Source organism: Argopecten irradians, chromosome 6 (assembly GCF_041381155.1).
Source record: "Argopecten irradians isolate NY chromosome 6, Ai_NY, whole genome shotgun sequence".
In the NCBI taxonomy this organism is placed as follows: domain Eukaryota; kingdom Metazoa; phylum Mollusca; class Bivalvia; order Pectinida; family Pectinidae; genus Argopecten; species Argopecten irradians.
Genome location: NC_091139.1, coordinates 17,326,273 through 17,342,341, shown reverse-complemented (window position 1 = coordinate 17,342,341; position 16,069 = coordinate 17,326,273). Strand labels below are relative to the sequence as shown.

The window sequence follows — 16,069 nt, the reverse complement described above, 5'->3', positions numbered from 1 at the left end:
ATTTGAAATACATCAAATAGACTTCACTACAACGTAAAAAAATCTTGTAATTTGCTAATTACATAAGTTATTACATAAAAACGCTATCCTAAAATTAATACCCAAGTAATTTATAAACGATGGAAAACTTGATGGAAATAATAAATTAGATATTTGAAAGGGCTGAAAAATTTGATATTAAATTTATTTACTGGCATACCTATCGTATAGGAACAAAATTTGTCATTTTTTAACGGCTCATATTTGTTGATCACTAAAAATCGTTAGATCGTTATAAAACGTAAAAGTAGTATGTTTAGGAAAATAATCTGATTTTCAGTTGAGATAGCTCCTTGATTCCTGATGAAAAACTGAATAAAAATATGATATTAAATATATTTATATATCAGATACTTGTTTGACATTTAGACAGCCTTTATCCAAGGTACGTTTTGGCTAAATCCAAAATTTCCAAAAATAACCATGAGTTCATTTATAGTTATTTTTATAGAATATAGCCTCGGCTATGTATGCCCTTATAATTTCCGTGATTTCTTACTATCAATGATGTTTGAAAGAACTTTCTGTAATGTTGCATGTTTCATATAATATTTATGTACATTACAACGTCTTGTGTTATTTCGTAAACGTGAACTCTATTGAATAAGCCGAGTGCTGCACATACGTTTTTAGCGGGAGCGGACTAATACACTCTTGTGTCATTAAATGCACATTCCATAAACGGAAAAGGGAGTGCTCAGTCTGAGAAACACACATATAGCAGGTATAAATACATATGATTATGATTATTGCAAATAAGTGAATATAAAAAAGTCGTTTCCAATTGTGATTTTCTCAATACACCATGTTATTTCCGAGGTTAGAAATGAAAGACAAGAATATGTCTGCATCTATGGCAAAGGAATTCAATAACTACTATGTTATTTCGGTGTCTACAAATAAAAGCCAGGAATATGTTTACCTCTATGGCAACTGAATTACAAAATTACTCCACAATCGTTTCAATTAACAATCAGACTGTTAATCAGTTATTCGTCGAAAGCACAGACACAGTTTCATGTAATATTAATTTGGTAAAGCAGAACAACTGACACTAAAGTACAAAAATGAAAGTAGAAATTTAAGAGAACCTGTTCTTAACAAGGGGATCAAATTAGACCCGGGTGCTTCATGCAGATCAATCAAAAACAATGTGTGATGCTATCATCACACTTTTTTCTGGAATGAAGATCGTGTTCAAAAGAATTAGACTCCGATATTACTATACATTCAAATTAGAAAGTACTTTCCTGATGAATATGTCCCTTTGAAAGAGTGCAACCTACGCCTCAAATGTATAGAAGTACATGGCCATCTAATGTTATAGCAGCAGAATGAAGACTTTACATCCATATATTTTTGCATCGTGTTGGAATGAAGACAGCTCTACAAAGTTAATCGTAATTACCTCTACTGATATTTACAGCATTGTTTACACATATACACAATTTACATATACTGTGTATTGCGGTAAATCGTTGGCAATATTTCCGGTGAGATGTTAGGGTGAATAATCTGAAATGAACTTGTCAACCTATTCAAACTAGCTATAACCCATCTGTGATTACAGTGAAGGTATTTAGTCCTTTGGGTGTAGGCTACGCAGACAAACTTGATGGAAACCCAACATGGGAGGTATCGCCGTCTTACAATGTAATTAGGAAGTGATGAGCACTTTTAACTGAAGTACAGAAGGCTAAGATATTCGATAACATGCCATACAAATATGCGAAGCAGGCTAGAATAAGAGATAGTTTGATATATTGAGAAGATTAATCAGATGACAATGATTGAAAAAAAGATAGAGAGAGATTAAGACACACGTGCAAATTATCATCTCCATAACAACGGCTTCGTAACTTTTTGGTATTTAAGAATACTGCCAAAAGTGATTTTAATCTTAATTTTTAACTATTTAGACCACGTTTAAAGACAGTGATAAACGTTTAGGAAACATTCCACTTGCCACATACATCGACTTTTTTATACTTCGATAATTTCGGCAACAAGACTGTACTACATACACTAGAGTACAGAGACACTTTGCTTCTGGTGGATACACAATCAGCATTTCGTTACATATAGGGTATACATATGTAGTGTCATGGACTTTTTTAATAAATAATTGATAAATAATTATTTTAATATATTTATCTTGAAGTAATATAAGCCGCTCACACTTTTCAATGGCGATAATGGTGTAAGTATTTATTGTAGCTGAAGACAAACACTTATTTGTCTGCTCCTGTTTTTGATAGAGAAAAAAGCCATTAGATCGTCAGTGGTGTAACATCTTCAAATGGTGCGATCCATAATAAATAATTTACAGAGATAAAAAAGATGTCTTAATCTAAGGTTAATTTTTTCTCAAATCAGTCATTTTGGACCAAAACAAAGTAGTCATGTTTAGTACGGATTCTTTATAGAGAAATGCTCGCTAAGACATGTTGAACGGTAGCGCATGCAAAATTCATCAATTTGCAATCGTATATGTCTTCAAGGACTACAATCGTCTTTAATTTAGCTATCACAACCGTCTATTGAAGACTAAAATAGAGAGATCGTTTCCAAATAAAAGTTGATGTTCAGAGTCTGATGGAGCTCTTTTATGCTTGAACTTAAAAGCCGGCAGTCAGAAGAGTTTTTAGACTGAGTTCTTTTTTGTGCAAAAGGACATGTTTTTATTTTTTTATCGAAAACAATGTTCTTTTTGTATAAAACATAAAAGGTTAGTTATTCGATTGAGATGATGCAAGAACAGAGAGAGGTGAACTATCGTAATCTATCTCTATCTTAATACTGTTGATTCTGACTGTGATAGGTCGATATGAAATAGAAAATATTTGCAATGTTACAAACAAATGCGAAAAAACATTGGTGGAATCTGTCTATTGGTATTTAGTACAGAGAACTGAGCATATGGCTGACATTACTTCAACGTGATTCCTGCACTCATCAGCACTTCAGGCATATCAATATTGATAGAAATAGACATTCGTCAGTCCATCCTATAAAACAACGTTTTTTCGGTCTACTAAATTTCGCGATTTCCGTTTCATAACAAGCACGAGAAGATTTTGTTTCGCGGATATATTGATGAAATTTAGATATATTTCATTGTAATTGGTGTAGATGTAAAATTCGCGTTTTGCGATTTTACCATGTTCGGGAAGGTAAATCGTACACAACAGAAAATTATGTTATACTAAATGGAGCGTTGTCGAGTTTATATGGCATATGCATTCTTCTGTAAAATTCCATGTTAAGTACATACAGTCGCAATTACTCATGATTCTATTTGCCATTTGTTCAAAACATTTGTAAATCCAAGTGTTAAACACATTATCTTAATACATGTATCATGACTTTAAATGTATTTTGCATCTCCTTACCAACTATTTACATAATCATCGTCATGTATTTTAACACGGACTATTAAGATCATATAATGTATCATTTGAACTGTACTTATAGTCGTGTTACTTCGTATAAATTATATTTGGTTTACCACCTAGAAATGTCTATACCTACAACCCCAATTTCTCTCCAAAACACACAAGCTTCTGATAGTATTTTAATGACTTTGATAGCGCCCTCAACACTTATGAGAGTATGACTTTATATGTAATCCAAAACAATTGTTGTTGAAATGAATTCACACTTAGCACTGACGGTTTTTTAGCTAGTGTGAATTGATTTCTCTTTGCTGCTAACTATGCATCCGGTCAGTCCGTCTTTGCAGCTGCCTTACATATAGGGAGTTTGAATTGTACCTGTTGAACCCATTGCATGATGGGAAAAAAGACTTAATTTCATAAGTCATCTTTTTCATACATATTTTTGTCAGTCCCTCCTCATTTAAGCTTAGTATGAAAGGAGAAAGGGTGACTGGCTTGCCAGCTATTAGTATAATGTGACCGGGAGGGTTTAATTGTTCTTTGCTGCCATACTTTAGTGATATAGCACTAAACAAGAGGCCCATGGGCCTTAACGGTCACCTGAGATAGAATATATAATGAAACAAATAATGAAACAAATTAAAGACATATAAACACTATATGCTGGGCCTTGAGGTTGGTCAGTGATTTATAAATTTGACTTTTAGACTATAAAGAGTATTTGCTTCCATCAAACCTGTGAACTTAGAGGTATTTTTTGAAATTTTAATCATTTTGACCCTGTTTGGTCCTGCCCCTCTGGTCCCCTAAGGGGTCATCGAGGACGGATATGGATGTTAAGATGCTATATCTTAGGCTAATAATTCTAATCAAGTTTGACTAATTTCCTTTGAAAATTGGGCAAATAATGTTCACAAATATGTTTTTCCTATATAAACTAAAGTAAACTTGACCCCCTCCCCAGGGGGTAACGTGAGACCCCAAGGTCATATAATTCACAATTTTTATAAAACACCTGAAGACCTTTCCATCTATAATTATTTGTTTTTGTTTCTACTATTTCCAGAATTTTAGAAGATTTTTGAAGTTTTAGCCTATTTGACCCTTTCTTAGCCTCGCCCCTCTGCCCCCAGGGGGTTGGCCAGGACCAATGTGGATGTGATATTAAAATGCTATCTCAGGCTAATAATTCTAACCAAGTTTGACTCATTTCCTATGAAAATTGAGCAAAAAATGCTCATTAATGTGTTTTTCTATATAAACTATAGTAAACTTGACCCCTCCCCAGGGGGTAACGTGAGACCCCAGTCATAATTCACAATTTTTATAAAACACTGAGACTTTCCATCTATAATTATTTGTTTTTTTCTACTATTTCAGAATTTAGAAGATTTTGAAGTTTTAGCCATTTGACCTTTCTTAGCCTCGCCCCTCTGCCCCAGGGGTGGCCAGACCATGTGATGTGATATTAAATGCTATCTCAGGTAATAATTCTAACCAGTTTGACTCATTTCCTATGAAAATTGAGCAAAAATGCTCATTAATGTGTTTTTTCTATATAAACTATAGTAAACTTGACCCCTCCCCAAGGGAAAACATGAGACCCCAGGGTCATATAATTAACAATTTTTATAAAACAAACTTTAAGACCTTTTCATTTGTTAAGTGTAATTGATTCTACCATATCCAGAATTTTAGAAGAATATTTTTGAAGTTTTAGCCTGTTTGACCTTTTTTGGCCCCGCCCCTCTGCCCCAGGGGGTCAGCCTGGACCAATATGGATATGATGTTAAAATGCTATCTCAGGCTAATAATTCTAACCAAGTTTGACTCGTTTCCAATGAAAATTGAGCAAAAAATGCTCATAAATGTGTTTTCCCTATATAACCTATAGTAAATTTGACCCCCTCCCCAGGGGGAAACGTGAGACCCCAGTGTCATATAATTCACAATTTTTGTAAAGGACCTCAAGACCTTACTATTTATGAAAAGTATTTGATTCTACCATTTCCAGAATTTCAGAAGAAGATTTTTGAAGTTTTAGCCTATTTGACCCCTTTTGACCCTGCCCCTAAGGCCCCTGGGGGTCAGTTATAGAAAATTTGTTAATAGGATTAAATGGCCATCTCATACTGATAATTCTGACAACATTTGACTCATTTCCTATTACAAATGACCAAATAATGCTCAAAAATGTGTTTTCCCAATATAAACTATAGTAAACTTAACTCCTCCCCAATATAAACTATAGTAAACTTAACTCCTCCCCAAGGGGAAACTAGAGACCCCAGGGTCATATAATTCACAATTTTTGTAAAGGACATTTAGACCTTTCTATCTATGAAGAGTATTTGATTCTACCACATCTGTGAGTAGAGAAGAAGATTTTTGAAATTTTACTCAATTTTACCCCTTTTGGCCCCTCCCACAGCCCCCTGGGGGGGTGGGGACCATGTAATTCACAATTTTGATTGGCCTCATGCCTTAGAAGGTTTGTGCAAAATTTCATTGAAATTGCTTCTGTAGTTTTGGAGAAGAAGTCGAAAACGTAAATTGTTTACGGACATACGACGCACGACGGACGACGACGACGCACGACGGACGACGGACGACGACGGACAAAAGGCGATTAGAATAGGTCACTTGAGACTTTGTCTCAGGTGACCTAAAAAGCAAGAGTTCCGTTATAAAGTAGACAAAACACACAGGGATACTGCAGTCTAATAAGACCTTCAATCACAGGATGCCGTCCTGGAATGACTGGCTATTATCAGGACGTTATTCGACCAATCATCAAAGTATATCACACTTATCATAAGTTCAAGTGCTCAAATGACGTCGATTGCTCTGCAGAAATATGACATTACGCTCAAAAGCAAATGACATCAGAATCAATACGTGTGTCTACACTCAACAGCAGATAACTCCTGTGATATTCAAATAAGGAATACTGGTACTGGCAGCTGTCATCTGATCGCAAGAAGCAAATTAATCAACGAATTGGTTTATTCAGTAATGATCGGTTCCAATAAATTAAAATCCAGATTTCTTTAACACGGTAAACAGTTTATAATTATATATTGCTTCATATGTTACTTTACTAGTTTTATGTTCCTCCGTCGTAACCGTCTGATAGTGCATATTAAATGTCATCCTCCAGGAACTGGATCAGTGCTTTTGAAAACAAATATATTAAGATATATCGATCGACGACTAGTGAGTCTTAATTACATGAAACCCTATATTGTTTATCAAGTCAAAATCAAATGTTGCTGAGTAGGTCATAAAATATATAAGAGGTAGATGCCATGCACAACGCAATACATTGACTGAAACCGGATACGTTGATCAAAGTATAATAGTGGACCCGGATGGGAGTCCTTACAGAATACCGGAAACTTGAGACTATCATAAAACAAATAGAGTATTTCTAATAAATGAAATACGAAACTTAATTTGGAACAGTTATTGTTGTATATGAAATCATTTCCTTACATTCCAAACTAGTTTTTATGTATTTTCTATTAATAAGAATTCAGGCAATTGAAATGAAAACTTTGATTATATGTGCTTTGTATCACGTACATGGATACTGTATCGGTCTGATAATTATTTTTTAAAATTCTCTGATACCATTTTGAGTCGTCAATTGGTATAACAAAATACATGTATAAAATTTATAATTATCATTTTGAGTACTTTTGAATGTATAACTGTCATTATGGCTACGGTTGCTTTTACTGGTATTTACTAAAGTTTTGTCGACTGTAACAGGCAATAAATTGTTATATGATGTTCAATGTAGTTTCTGTCCCCTACACCTATCGCTGAGTAACATATATAATAAAAATGTTAAGTTTTTTGGGTTTGTTTTACCTGACACAATAAGATAACTTTTAAACCATCATACATAACATGTATACCCACAAATGTAAGAATTAAATTTGAAAGTGGTCTTACTAAAATTTTGATTTTCCATAAATGTTGATCATTACATCTGATTTACTCTCTCATGATCTACCAAAAGAGTTGCAAGCTGGAAACTTCAAAACTATCGATCATCCATTGACAGAATTCTGAAAAGTGCTAATATTTTTCGTAGGGTTGTACAAGATGTTTTTAGAAAACAAAGCTATATTACATGGTTTTATTATTCGCAGGTAAAGATATACGTGTGCTTTGATTTATATCTGAGATACCGGATGAATAATTTGTATCCCCCTTCGACATTAGTAGTTCTAATAAGTTTTTGGCATTTGCCATGATATTCGAGCGCTTGTGAATAGATTGTTTTAAAGATGGAATAACTAACAATGTTTGTTGTACTGTAAACGAACTTGTTTTCGCGGGAATTTAATTTCGCGTTTTAAAACCTTATGACCTTTTCCACGGCGGTTTAATTTCGCGATCTTGAATTTCATGGTTCTAATGGACCTGTGCTAACATCTTTTTCGCGACGAATCGTCTTCGCGGTTTTAAACCGGTCGCGGAATATAATCCCACGCTAAAATTGGTTTGTTTACAGTATTTTAGCATAACTTGATGAATGTCATGTTATTTTATTCATCAAGTTATGAGATCAATAAAACAATTTTATCTTGAAGTGATTTAGATGGTTGTCAGGATGCCATTAACCGACAATTGCAATTAACATCACATTTCTTGCAAAACCACTGAAACTTCTTACACACAAAAGGAAATAGAAAAAGCCGAGTCGGCATTGCTGGCTATTCTTTTGTTAAGTATTAGGCATATTTTGATACGTTAAACAGAATAATAAATGATCTCGACCTACTCAATGCTGAACGAGAATAAATATTACATCACTAGGATAGTGCAAATGATTGTGTATCTTCAGAGAGCGTAACGGAATTTCCCTTTGGATTTCGTTATATTGAAAGTTAGAGACTAGACTTTTCCACTTGTATATTGTACCACTGAATTATTGAGTATTGCTTTCCGTGGTACATGACAAACTGTTACATGGTACGTGGTGGTCTTTGTATTTTTTTATTTCCTACGCTTACGTTAAAATCATCTTTATGTTAAAATCAGGTTAATGTTTGTGATATCGTTTTAGTTTATCCCATAATTTTTATTATACATGTTACTTAGGTAGTTGTTTTAATTTCTCTTGCATTTTTTAATGTTAATCTTAAGTTGCAGCAAAAATCCTTTTATATACACTTTACAATGTATACTGATTAATAGGAGATTCATTACTCAGCCTGATTCAATAATAATCCTACTAACTCTTTCAAAATTTTAGTGTTCTCTGATTTTTCCAATTTCAGTAAAAATTGGTACATGTATGCAGAGACTAAAACACAAGTTCGAACTACAATCTCTGTACCAAATGTGAAACATGTTGTCGTATTTTGAATACAATCAACCGGCAGTCAATAAAATTTAAAAATCGTTTACATGCTAAATAACAGTTAATTAACAATAATCTGTATTCGCATTTATTATGCACACTGTCTGTTTGCTGTGATAAACATCCGTGGTCAACCTTATCATCCATCATCCTCTACATCACTCGATGTCTTTTTCTATTGTGTTGAATATGTTTACACCAATCTGAATGTAAGAAAGTACGTCAAGCGTAATGAATTGTTGCTTTACTTATAAAGGTGCATTATCAAGCTAAATAGGAAGCAATTCATCTTGCCTACTCTTAAAACTGATCATTAGAACAGATACATATATTAACTATAGAAGATTTTGTTCGTGCATAATAAATTGTGCGTCTTCGTCAATGTAAACATAGACGCGAATTCGTTAATTCGTGATTACAGGTTGTTATCTCATGAAAATGAAAAAGTTTGTTTATATTCAGATGAAAACAAATATGTCATACTTACATTGATGAATAGCACAAGTTTGCACATGACATATCCGAGGAACCAAGTCTCCGAAATATCCACAATTAATGTAGGTGTCAGACAAAATATAATCACAGTCAAATCAGCAACAGCCAGATTGACGATAAAAATGTTGGTAACTGTCCGCATCGTTTTGTTACGCCATACCGCGAAACAAACCAGGGAATTCCCGGAGAGACCTATCACAAATGTTATAAAATACAAACCGACTAGGGTCCATTCCCAGGGTTTGGGAAACACGTGAGATTCTATAACATCTAAATAATCTTCATCCGAAATGCACATTTCATTTGAACAGTTTTGTATAGTCATATTAAGCGTTGCGTTTGCCGTGGTATTCATCTTGGCGATTTTCTGTGCACTGCTAAACTTTTCCAAAGTATATACGACGTCCATATATCATTTGTTTAGTCGTTATCTCGAGGTAACTTTGGCTTAAGCGCGAACCTTTCATGGTGGTCCAACAAGTATCCGAATACTATTTCCTACGGATCCGGTTGGGGCGAGTTGTCAGGTTTGTGATATATATAATGAAAACAGACACACAGTAAAAAGTCGATGTGTTACATTTTGATACTTAAGATACTTAAAATATCGCGCGTGTTGTGCTAACACCGTGAAAGTTACAACACATTAAGCGCGCTCTTATATCGAACTTCTCTGTGTCCCTATTTCTTATTTGAGTTTTTGGCTTTTGCCATGATATTTAATCTTTCTAACTTTAACGGAGAAGAGTTCTTATTATCGGTTACAGCGGAGTATTCCCTTAGCCACCTTAGCAGCCAGTGCGTGAGTGAAGTATATTATTGATCAGTATCCAAACAGCTGCTTAAAACAGTCTGTATTTATCCATTTAACGACACCCATTCCCATTGGTTCAGCTCTTCCTTGCATAGCCAATCTATATTCACTTCACATAAACAGTCTGGCGTTGCTATCGGACGGAGCAAATACTGCATCACTTGACATAGAAAAACTCGGCACCTTTCAATCCGATCATGACGAATATTAGAATTGAAATTGCTGTGGGTACATTTGGGATACATCTACCATCAACATCATTGTAGTGTCTTTAGGGAGTTCGGATTTCCTTTGGCCTGGATTTTTGATTTCATTAGGTGCTGATTAGGACTGGCACCCTTTCTGACGGACAATTGACAGTCACGCGACCAGTTTGCCAAGGTGTTGATTACAGAAGATGATTGCGGAAAGAATACTCCAAGGAATTTATACTGTGATGGGAAGAAATATTATCTCTTTTCACACTGAAATATAAACAAAGCAATTTTAATACCAGAATGTTATGTTAATATTTGATATGAAAATCTCTTATTCAATGCAATCTCATCTGAGGGCTTTGGACTTTTTTCTTGAAATATAACAACAACAGTAACTGTTGACAGACATATACTTGACCACAGAGTATTCAGTTTTGTTATAGATAATTCTAGGAAATGTGATACTGTTTATCAAATTTAAAATATGCTTTTATTTACATTACATGCATGTAATTATGTGGAGAGGACTGCTGCCAGATCCAAAATTGAATCTTTTCGATTAAATAAATTATTTTGAAATGAACATAATGTTTATCAACTGATTAGCATTCTTTCCGCTAAAGTTTTGTCGTTAAGATCAAACATTTGTCTAGAAGTCTACCTTAACACATGTACTTCACAACTATACACCAACAAGTGCTTACTATCTTTTCCCATTATATCATTACCTTAAGCATCTGGGTTCAGTATTGAAATGGAACATGTGTAGAGCAGTGAAGTTGAGCATGTGTTTTTGCAGTTTTTCGTGCTTTCTACAGTACACGTACCAATAGGTGGAAGGCTTCATGTGCATGCGCTATTCTAGTTGAAACACGCTGCCAAACACTTGTAGGTAAGGGGGAAACTTCTTGACTCGGCGTGCTGACAGACAGATAACTATCTAAGACATAAAATCACCTATCGAAAATGCGTTCAGGTGCTACGTTCTTAATCTAGACTCAGTTCCAGCATCGCAGCAGCAGAATATCTCCAAGTACTAATTTAAAACATTTTCAGCTTCTTGAAATGCTATCACAACCCAGAAAGGTGCATTCAATTGAATCTTTCACATATCGCACACACCAATACAATAGTGTTAATAATTATAACTTTTTGACTACATATAAACATAAATAGAACTCAAGAACTTTAATACACATTCATGTATTCATGGCTTTTCAAAACCAATTATTATCATAATTGATTTCCATTTTTAACTGTCACGTAAATCTGAAACTGATTTATGTATTTCGTACGTTGTTGATTGCATGTAGCAGGTTTCGATTTCTATGCTAAAGATATTAACGGTGATTGACAAAGATATTTGTTACGTTACATGTATAACAATCGACCTTGGTGATAATAGAAAATTCGCACTAATGGGATGGGTGAGAAAAGTGTTCAGTTTCGGAAATGAAAGCACGCGCATTCTCAGCGGGTCTATCAATTTCGGCGTAACCTTGAATTTATTCAGAATTTGCATTTCCTGATCACGAACGTGATGGATTGTCTCAAATAACAGTTTTATCACTATTTTGTCATTAAAACAAGGACCATTTGACCGAAATCACCTCTGAAACTAGGTCTAGGCTCTAGCTATTGAGCTACTTGTTTACCAATGATCTACCCCGTATTAAATGTTTATTACGCTGAATGGGACACTATTAAAGGGAAACACATGAAAGCTGAACTTTCATTGATATTTAAAAACCGTTTTCAAACAAGGTGTAACAGGATAAGAGAAAATATTGCGGCAAGACGGGGTTCGAACCCAGTATCTTCGAAATCATTCAAATGTTCCACCGATTGAGTTACATGGTCACCGATGATCGATACCGTGCAATCCCGCACAAAAACAAAACAAAGCAAAACTTAAAATGAAGAAATTAAATTTTGTGTGAAACACGCTATTGAAAAATTTTGTTTACATTTTCAGTAATGTACATGTACAACATTTGTATTTGCCAATAACGTGCACGTGATATAAGGATCTAACACCATATCAAGATTAATTAGACTCTCATTACAAATTCAATTCATACAAAAAGAAATAAATGACACGCACACTGTTCTTAACACAACGGTTCATATATGATTGAATATCGTTACAATAAAACTCTTATCTTTGGGACAAGATAATTAACAGAATGGCATCACTAATATAAACTGACGTCAAATGAGAGAGTAAGGTTTTGACTGCCATCGCTTATCACTAGCAGTACAGAAAGAGTCGCTACTTAAATCAAACTAATATTACTGTTGGCAACGTGCTACATATATATCTATACATCAACATACCTGTTTATCTAGCGCCCTGGGTCCTGTTTACAAAACATATAACTACGCTCACGTGAGGGCATGTATATATGAGTACACACGTAGTAGATAAAGAAGTAATTTGTATCCGGTTTTAGGAGGGACATTCTGCTGGATGTTTTTGACGCTACATCGAACCTTAATATTCATATGTTAAAGAAGTCAATACCATTTTAATTGAACATTATTTCACCTATTATCATCCTGAACTCATTGGGTGTTTCGCTGAGGCAATTGTAAATCCCCAAAGGACTTCCTGACGTATTGACAAAAACATAGCATAACATCATTATTTGTAAGTGTTGTGTTAGCCGTTCAGAGTAACACACATACGATCATTGAATTGGTTTTATGATGCTTAATATTGTATTAGCAAGGAAAAAGTCATAATTCTTTTCCGGGGGGGGGGGGGGGGGGGGTGATTCCGGACCCCACAAAAACAAAATATTCGGCGCTCACTTAGTCACCACAATACATCGTGAATCTCATCTGTCATTCTCAATCATAATATTTTTTACTGGGGGATACCCCCGGACCCCCAAACATCCAAATTTCGAGACTTTGGCTCTCGCACACTAATTTGCGTATTCATTAATGTGCTGTTAGCGACGTCACTGGTCTATAGATGTGAACAAGGATTATTTGTAATGATATATGAAAAAAATATATAAAGTATCTCATGTGGGTGCAGGGCGCACGGGGGTTACACAATCGGTGTGTGTGTGTGTGTGTTGGGGTGTTACAAAATATTGCTTCCTACACAACTGCACCGAAGGTACCACTTGCATTTGTAAATAAGAATTGCTGTTTTATTTGATACCATGATTGGCATTATACGGGAGAGAAATGTGAAATGTTATGGCATCTTTAAGAATTACTACACCTTCACACCACTTCATGCCCACGGATACCAAATAGCGCGTTTTCGTTACTTTCAACACATTTGCGTTTATACATTTAACCGTGAAATATTTGAATTCGTTTTCGCACTGTTTAGCGAAATTGTGTGAAAATTTGTTACTCACAAATATAAAGTGTTTTACAGTAGAATACTTTTGCATCACAATTAAGAAAAACAGACATACTCCAATTGTTATAGATACATCCTGTTCAGTGTTACACAGCAGCTTGCATACCGACAATGATTTCGCTCATAGCTCCACCTGTCTATGATACCGTACATTGCAGCTAGGCTGACAGCGTTCACTGAACTCGTGGGAAAGAAAGATATGTATTTCAAATAGTAATGATCGTGTATCTTGGATGTGTCTTGTTAACCACGGTCCCAGATGCTGCTATCTTAACAGTTGATTCCTTGTGAAATAGTTTAATATCAAAAAGATATCAATTTCCTATTAGGGAATAGCATTAATCAAGTGAAAATCAACGAAAACACAAGAATAAGTTATGGAGTAACACCAGTTATAAATTGATTTGTCTAATTCAGAAGATTAAGAGTTTAAACGAGATTTTGAGAAGGTTAGCTCTAGCTGATTAAGTAAGCAGGTTAGAGGACTAGGTAAGACTAGGTAAAGACTGTTTATTATAATAATAAAAAGAAGTTTAGTAAGCATTTTAGATAATACGCAATGAGCCAGATAAGGATGCTATCCAATTCGCTAGCCCAGCGGTGTTAAATAGAGGCCAAGATACTAAAAAATATTTAATTTTGCGGGATAAACATTTCGCAATTTTATGATTGATAAGAATTCGCGAGGTGAATTATCCACGCATTTTTAATTTCGAACAGTAATTATCTAAAAAGTCATGTTTCATGTCGTCTGCTACACTCTATTCGCAGGAATCTCGCGGAAATTAGCTTGACCGCGAAATGTAACCGAAATGTAATATTTCGTGTTTAAAAGCATCTATGCAGTAGATATCCCAAGTAAAAGGACAAAGACATGAAAAACAGTTAAGATAATTTCAGAATGGCCTGCATACAAACTAGTGTTTTTTGCGCTCCGGGGTATGAAACGTCAAATATGAATTTAAGTAATATTATAGGTGTCGACGGAGATGGCAAGAAGGATATGAAAGAGAAACATAGTTTGTTGTTTGATTAGGCTAAACGTCCCATTAAAATTTAGGGGCCGCGGTGGCGGAGTAGTTACGATGTTCCTACATCACCACAAATCGTCCACTTCTGGATTGTGAATTCGAATCCCATCTGGGGCAGTTGCCAGGTACTGATCTAGCTGTTAATATGACGAAAAACTAATAATAAAAACAAACCCTTTAACAGGCTGCAGTGCATATGTATATCCGCGTACAAATAAAAAATAAATAGGAAGGTGTATAAAGTTAAACTCCCATTGACATATGTAAGGATTTTTTTTTCAAAAAATCAATCGTGTATGTATAATTTTCGTTTTGTGAATCCATATGCTGGCACTCTTCTGTCTACATTAGAATGTAGAAACAAACAGAATACAAATAGAGTTTCTATATATAATGAAGTAGGATGGTCCTAAATCTCTACGTTCAATTGCAAATTTTTATAATTATGAAGCTAGTTTGTACATTATCTAACACACATGTCGAATGGTCTTTAGCATAGACTCTTTCAAATGAAATGAGGGCGGCACACATCAAAACGGATGTATATTTTACAACCGTTATTATTTTATCAAAAACAGATTGAATATGCGTTCAGGTTTTGCTGCTGAATCTCTGGGGAAACAAATTACGCACAGATAAAAGATGAAAGCATTATGTCATAGATATAAGGTTTCGTTTTAGTAAATTATTTAATTTCACGGTTGTAAAGGAAACGTATACATTAAATGTAATGAAACTCATTTCAGAAGAAAATGAGAAGTAGTATTTCATATCCCAGTGAATCGTGTGGTGTATGTTATCAATTTAGGTTGAGCACTAGCATCATCTAATTGTGTCAATGTATGAATAAAATAAAATTGATATTCATATGTCGTAAAGTCACCTTTAATATGGATAATTAAGATGAATTATGTATTCGTCAATCAGTAATACATGTAAAAACATTACACACTTTTATCTCTCACGGGATAAAACTTTGAAACAAAAATCGTAAACCAACTTATTTTCTCGGCTTCTTAATGTTGCGTTATCACGCATAACGTCTCTTTTGCTGCGACAAATTATTCTTGTAGTTGTTATAGCGTTTAGTTGAAACGATTTCGCTATTATTTATTGCCGTCCTGTATTTAACTTTTGCCATGGCTAGAAATATGGCGATGTGTACACTTTCTGATAGAGGGGCATTAGTGAAGGAGTATTACGATTGTGTCTGGTACACCCTATGAAATTACATCATACTGAAAAGGAGAGGCTCAGTCAATCCACTTTGAAAACGTCTGGCTTCCATTTAGAATAGCAATACAAATAAGAAGAAATTTATTTTACTTTGTCT

At 34.6% G+C, this 16,069-nt stretch overlaps 1 protein-coding gene across 1 annotated transcript in view; it reads right to left on the bottom strand.

Moving 5' to 3' along the window:
• The window catches only part of LOC138325188 (orexin receptor type 2-like), a 64,005-nt gene extending 53,472 nt beyond the window's left edge, over window positions 1-10,533 (bottom strand). The window contains exon 1 of the mRNA XM_069270673.1: window positions 9,302-10,533. Within this exon, the coding sequence (XP_069126774.1) occupies window positions 9,302-9,718 (417 nt within the window). The 5' untranslated portion in view covers window positions 9,719-10,533. The remainder of the gene's footprint in view (window positions 1-9,301) is intronic.
• Window positions 10,534-16,069: the final 5,536 nt, after the last annotated feature.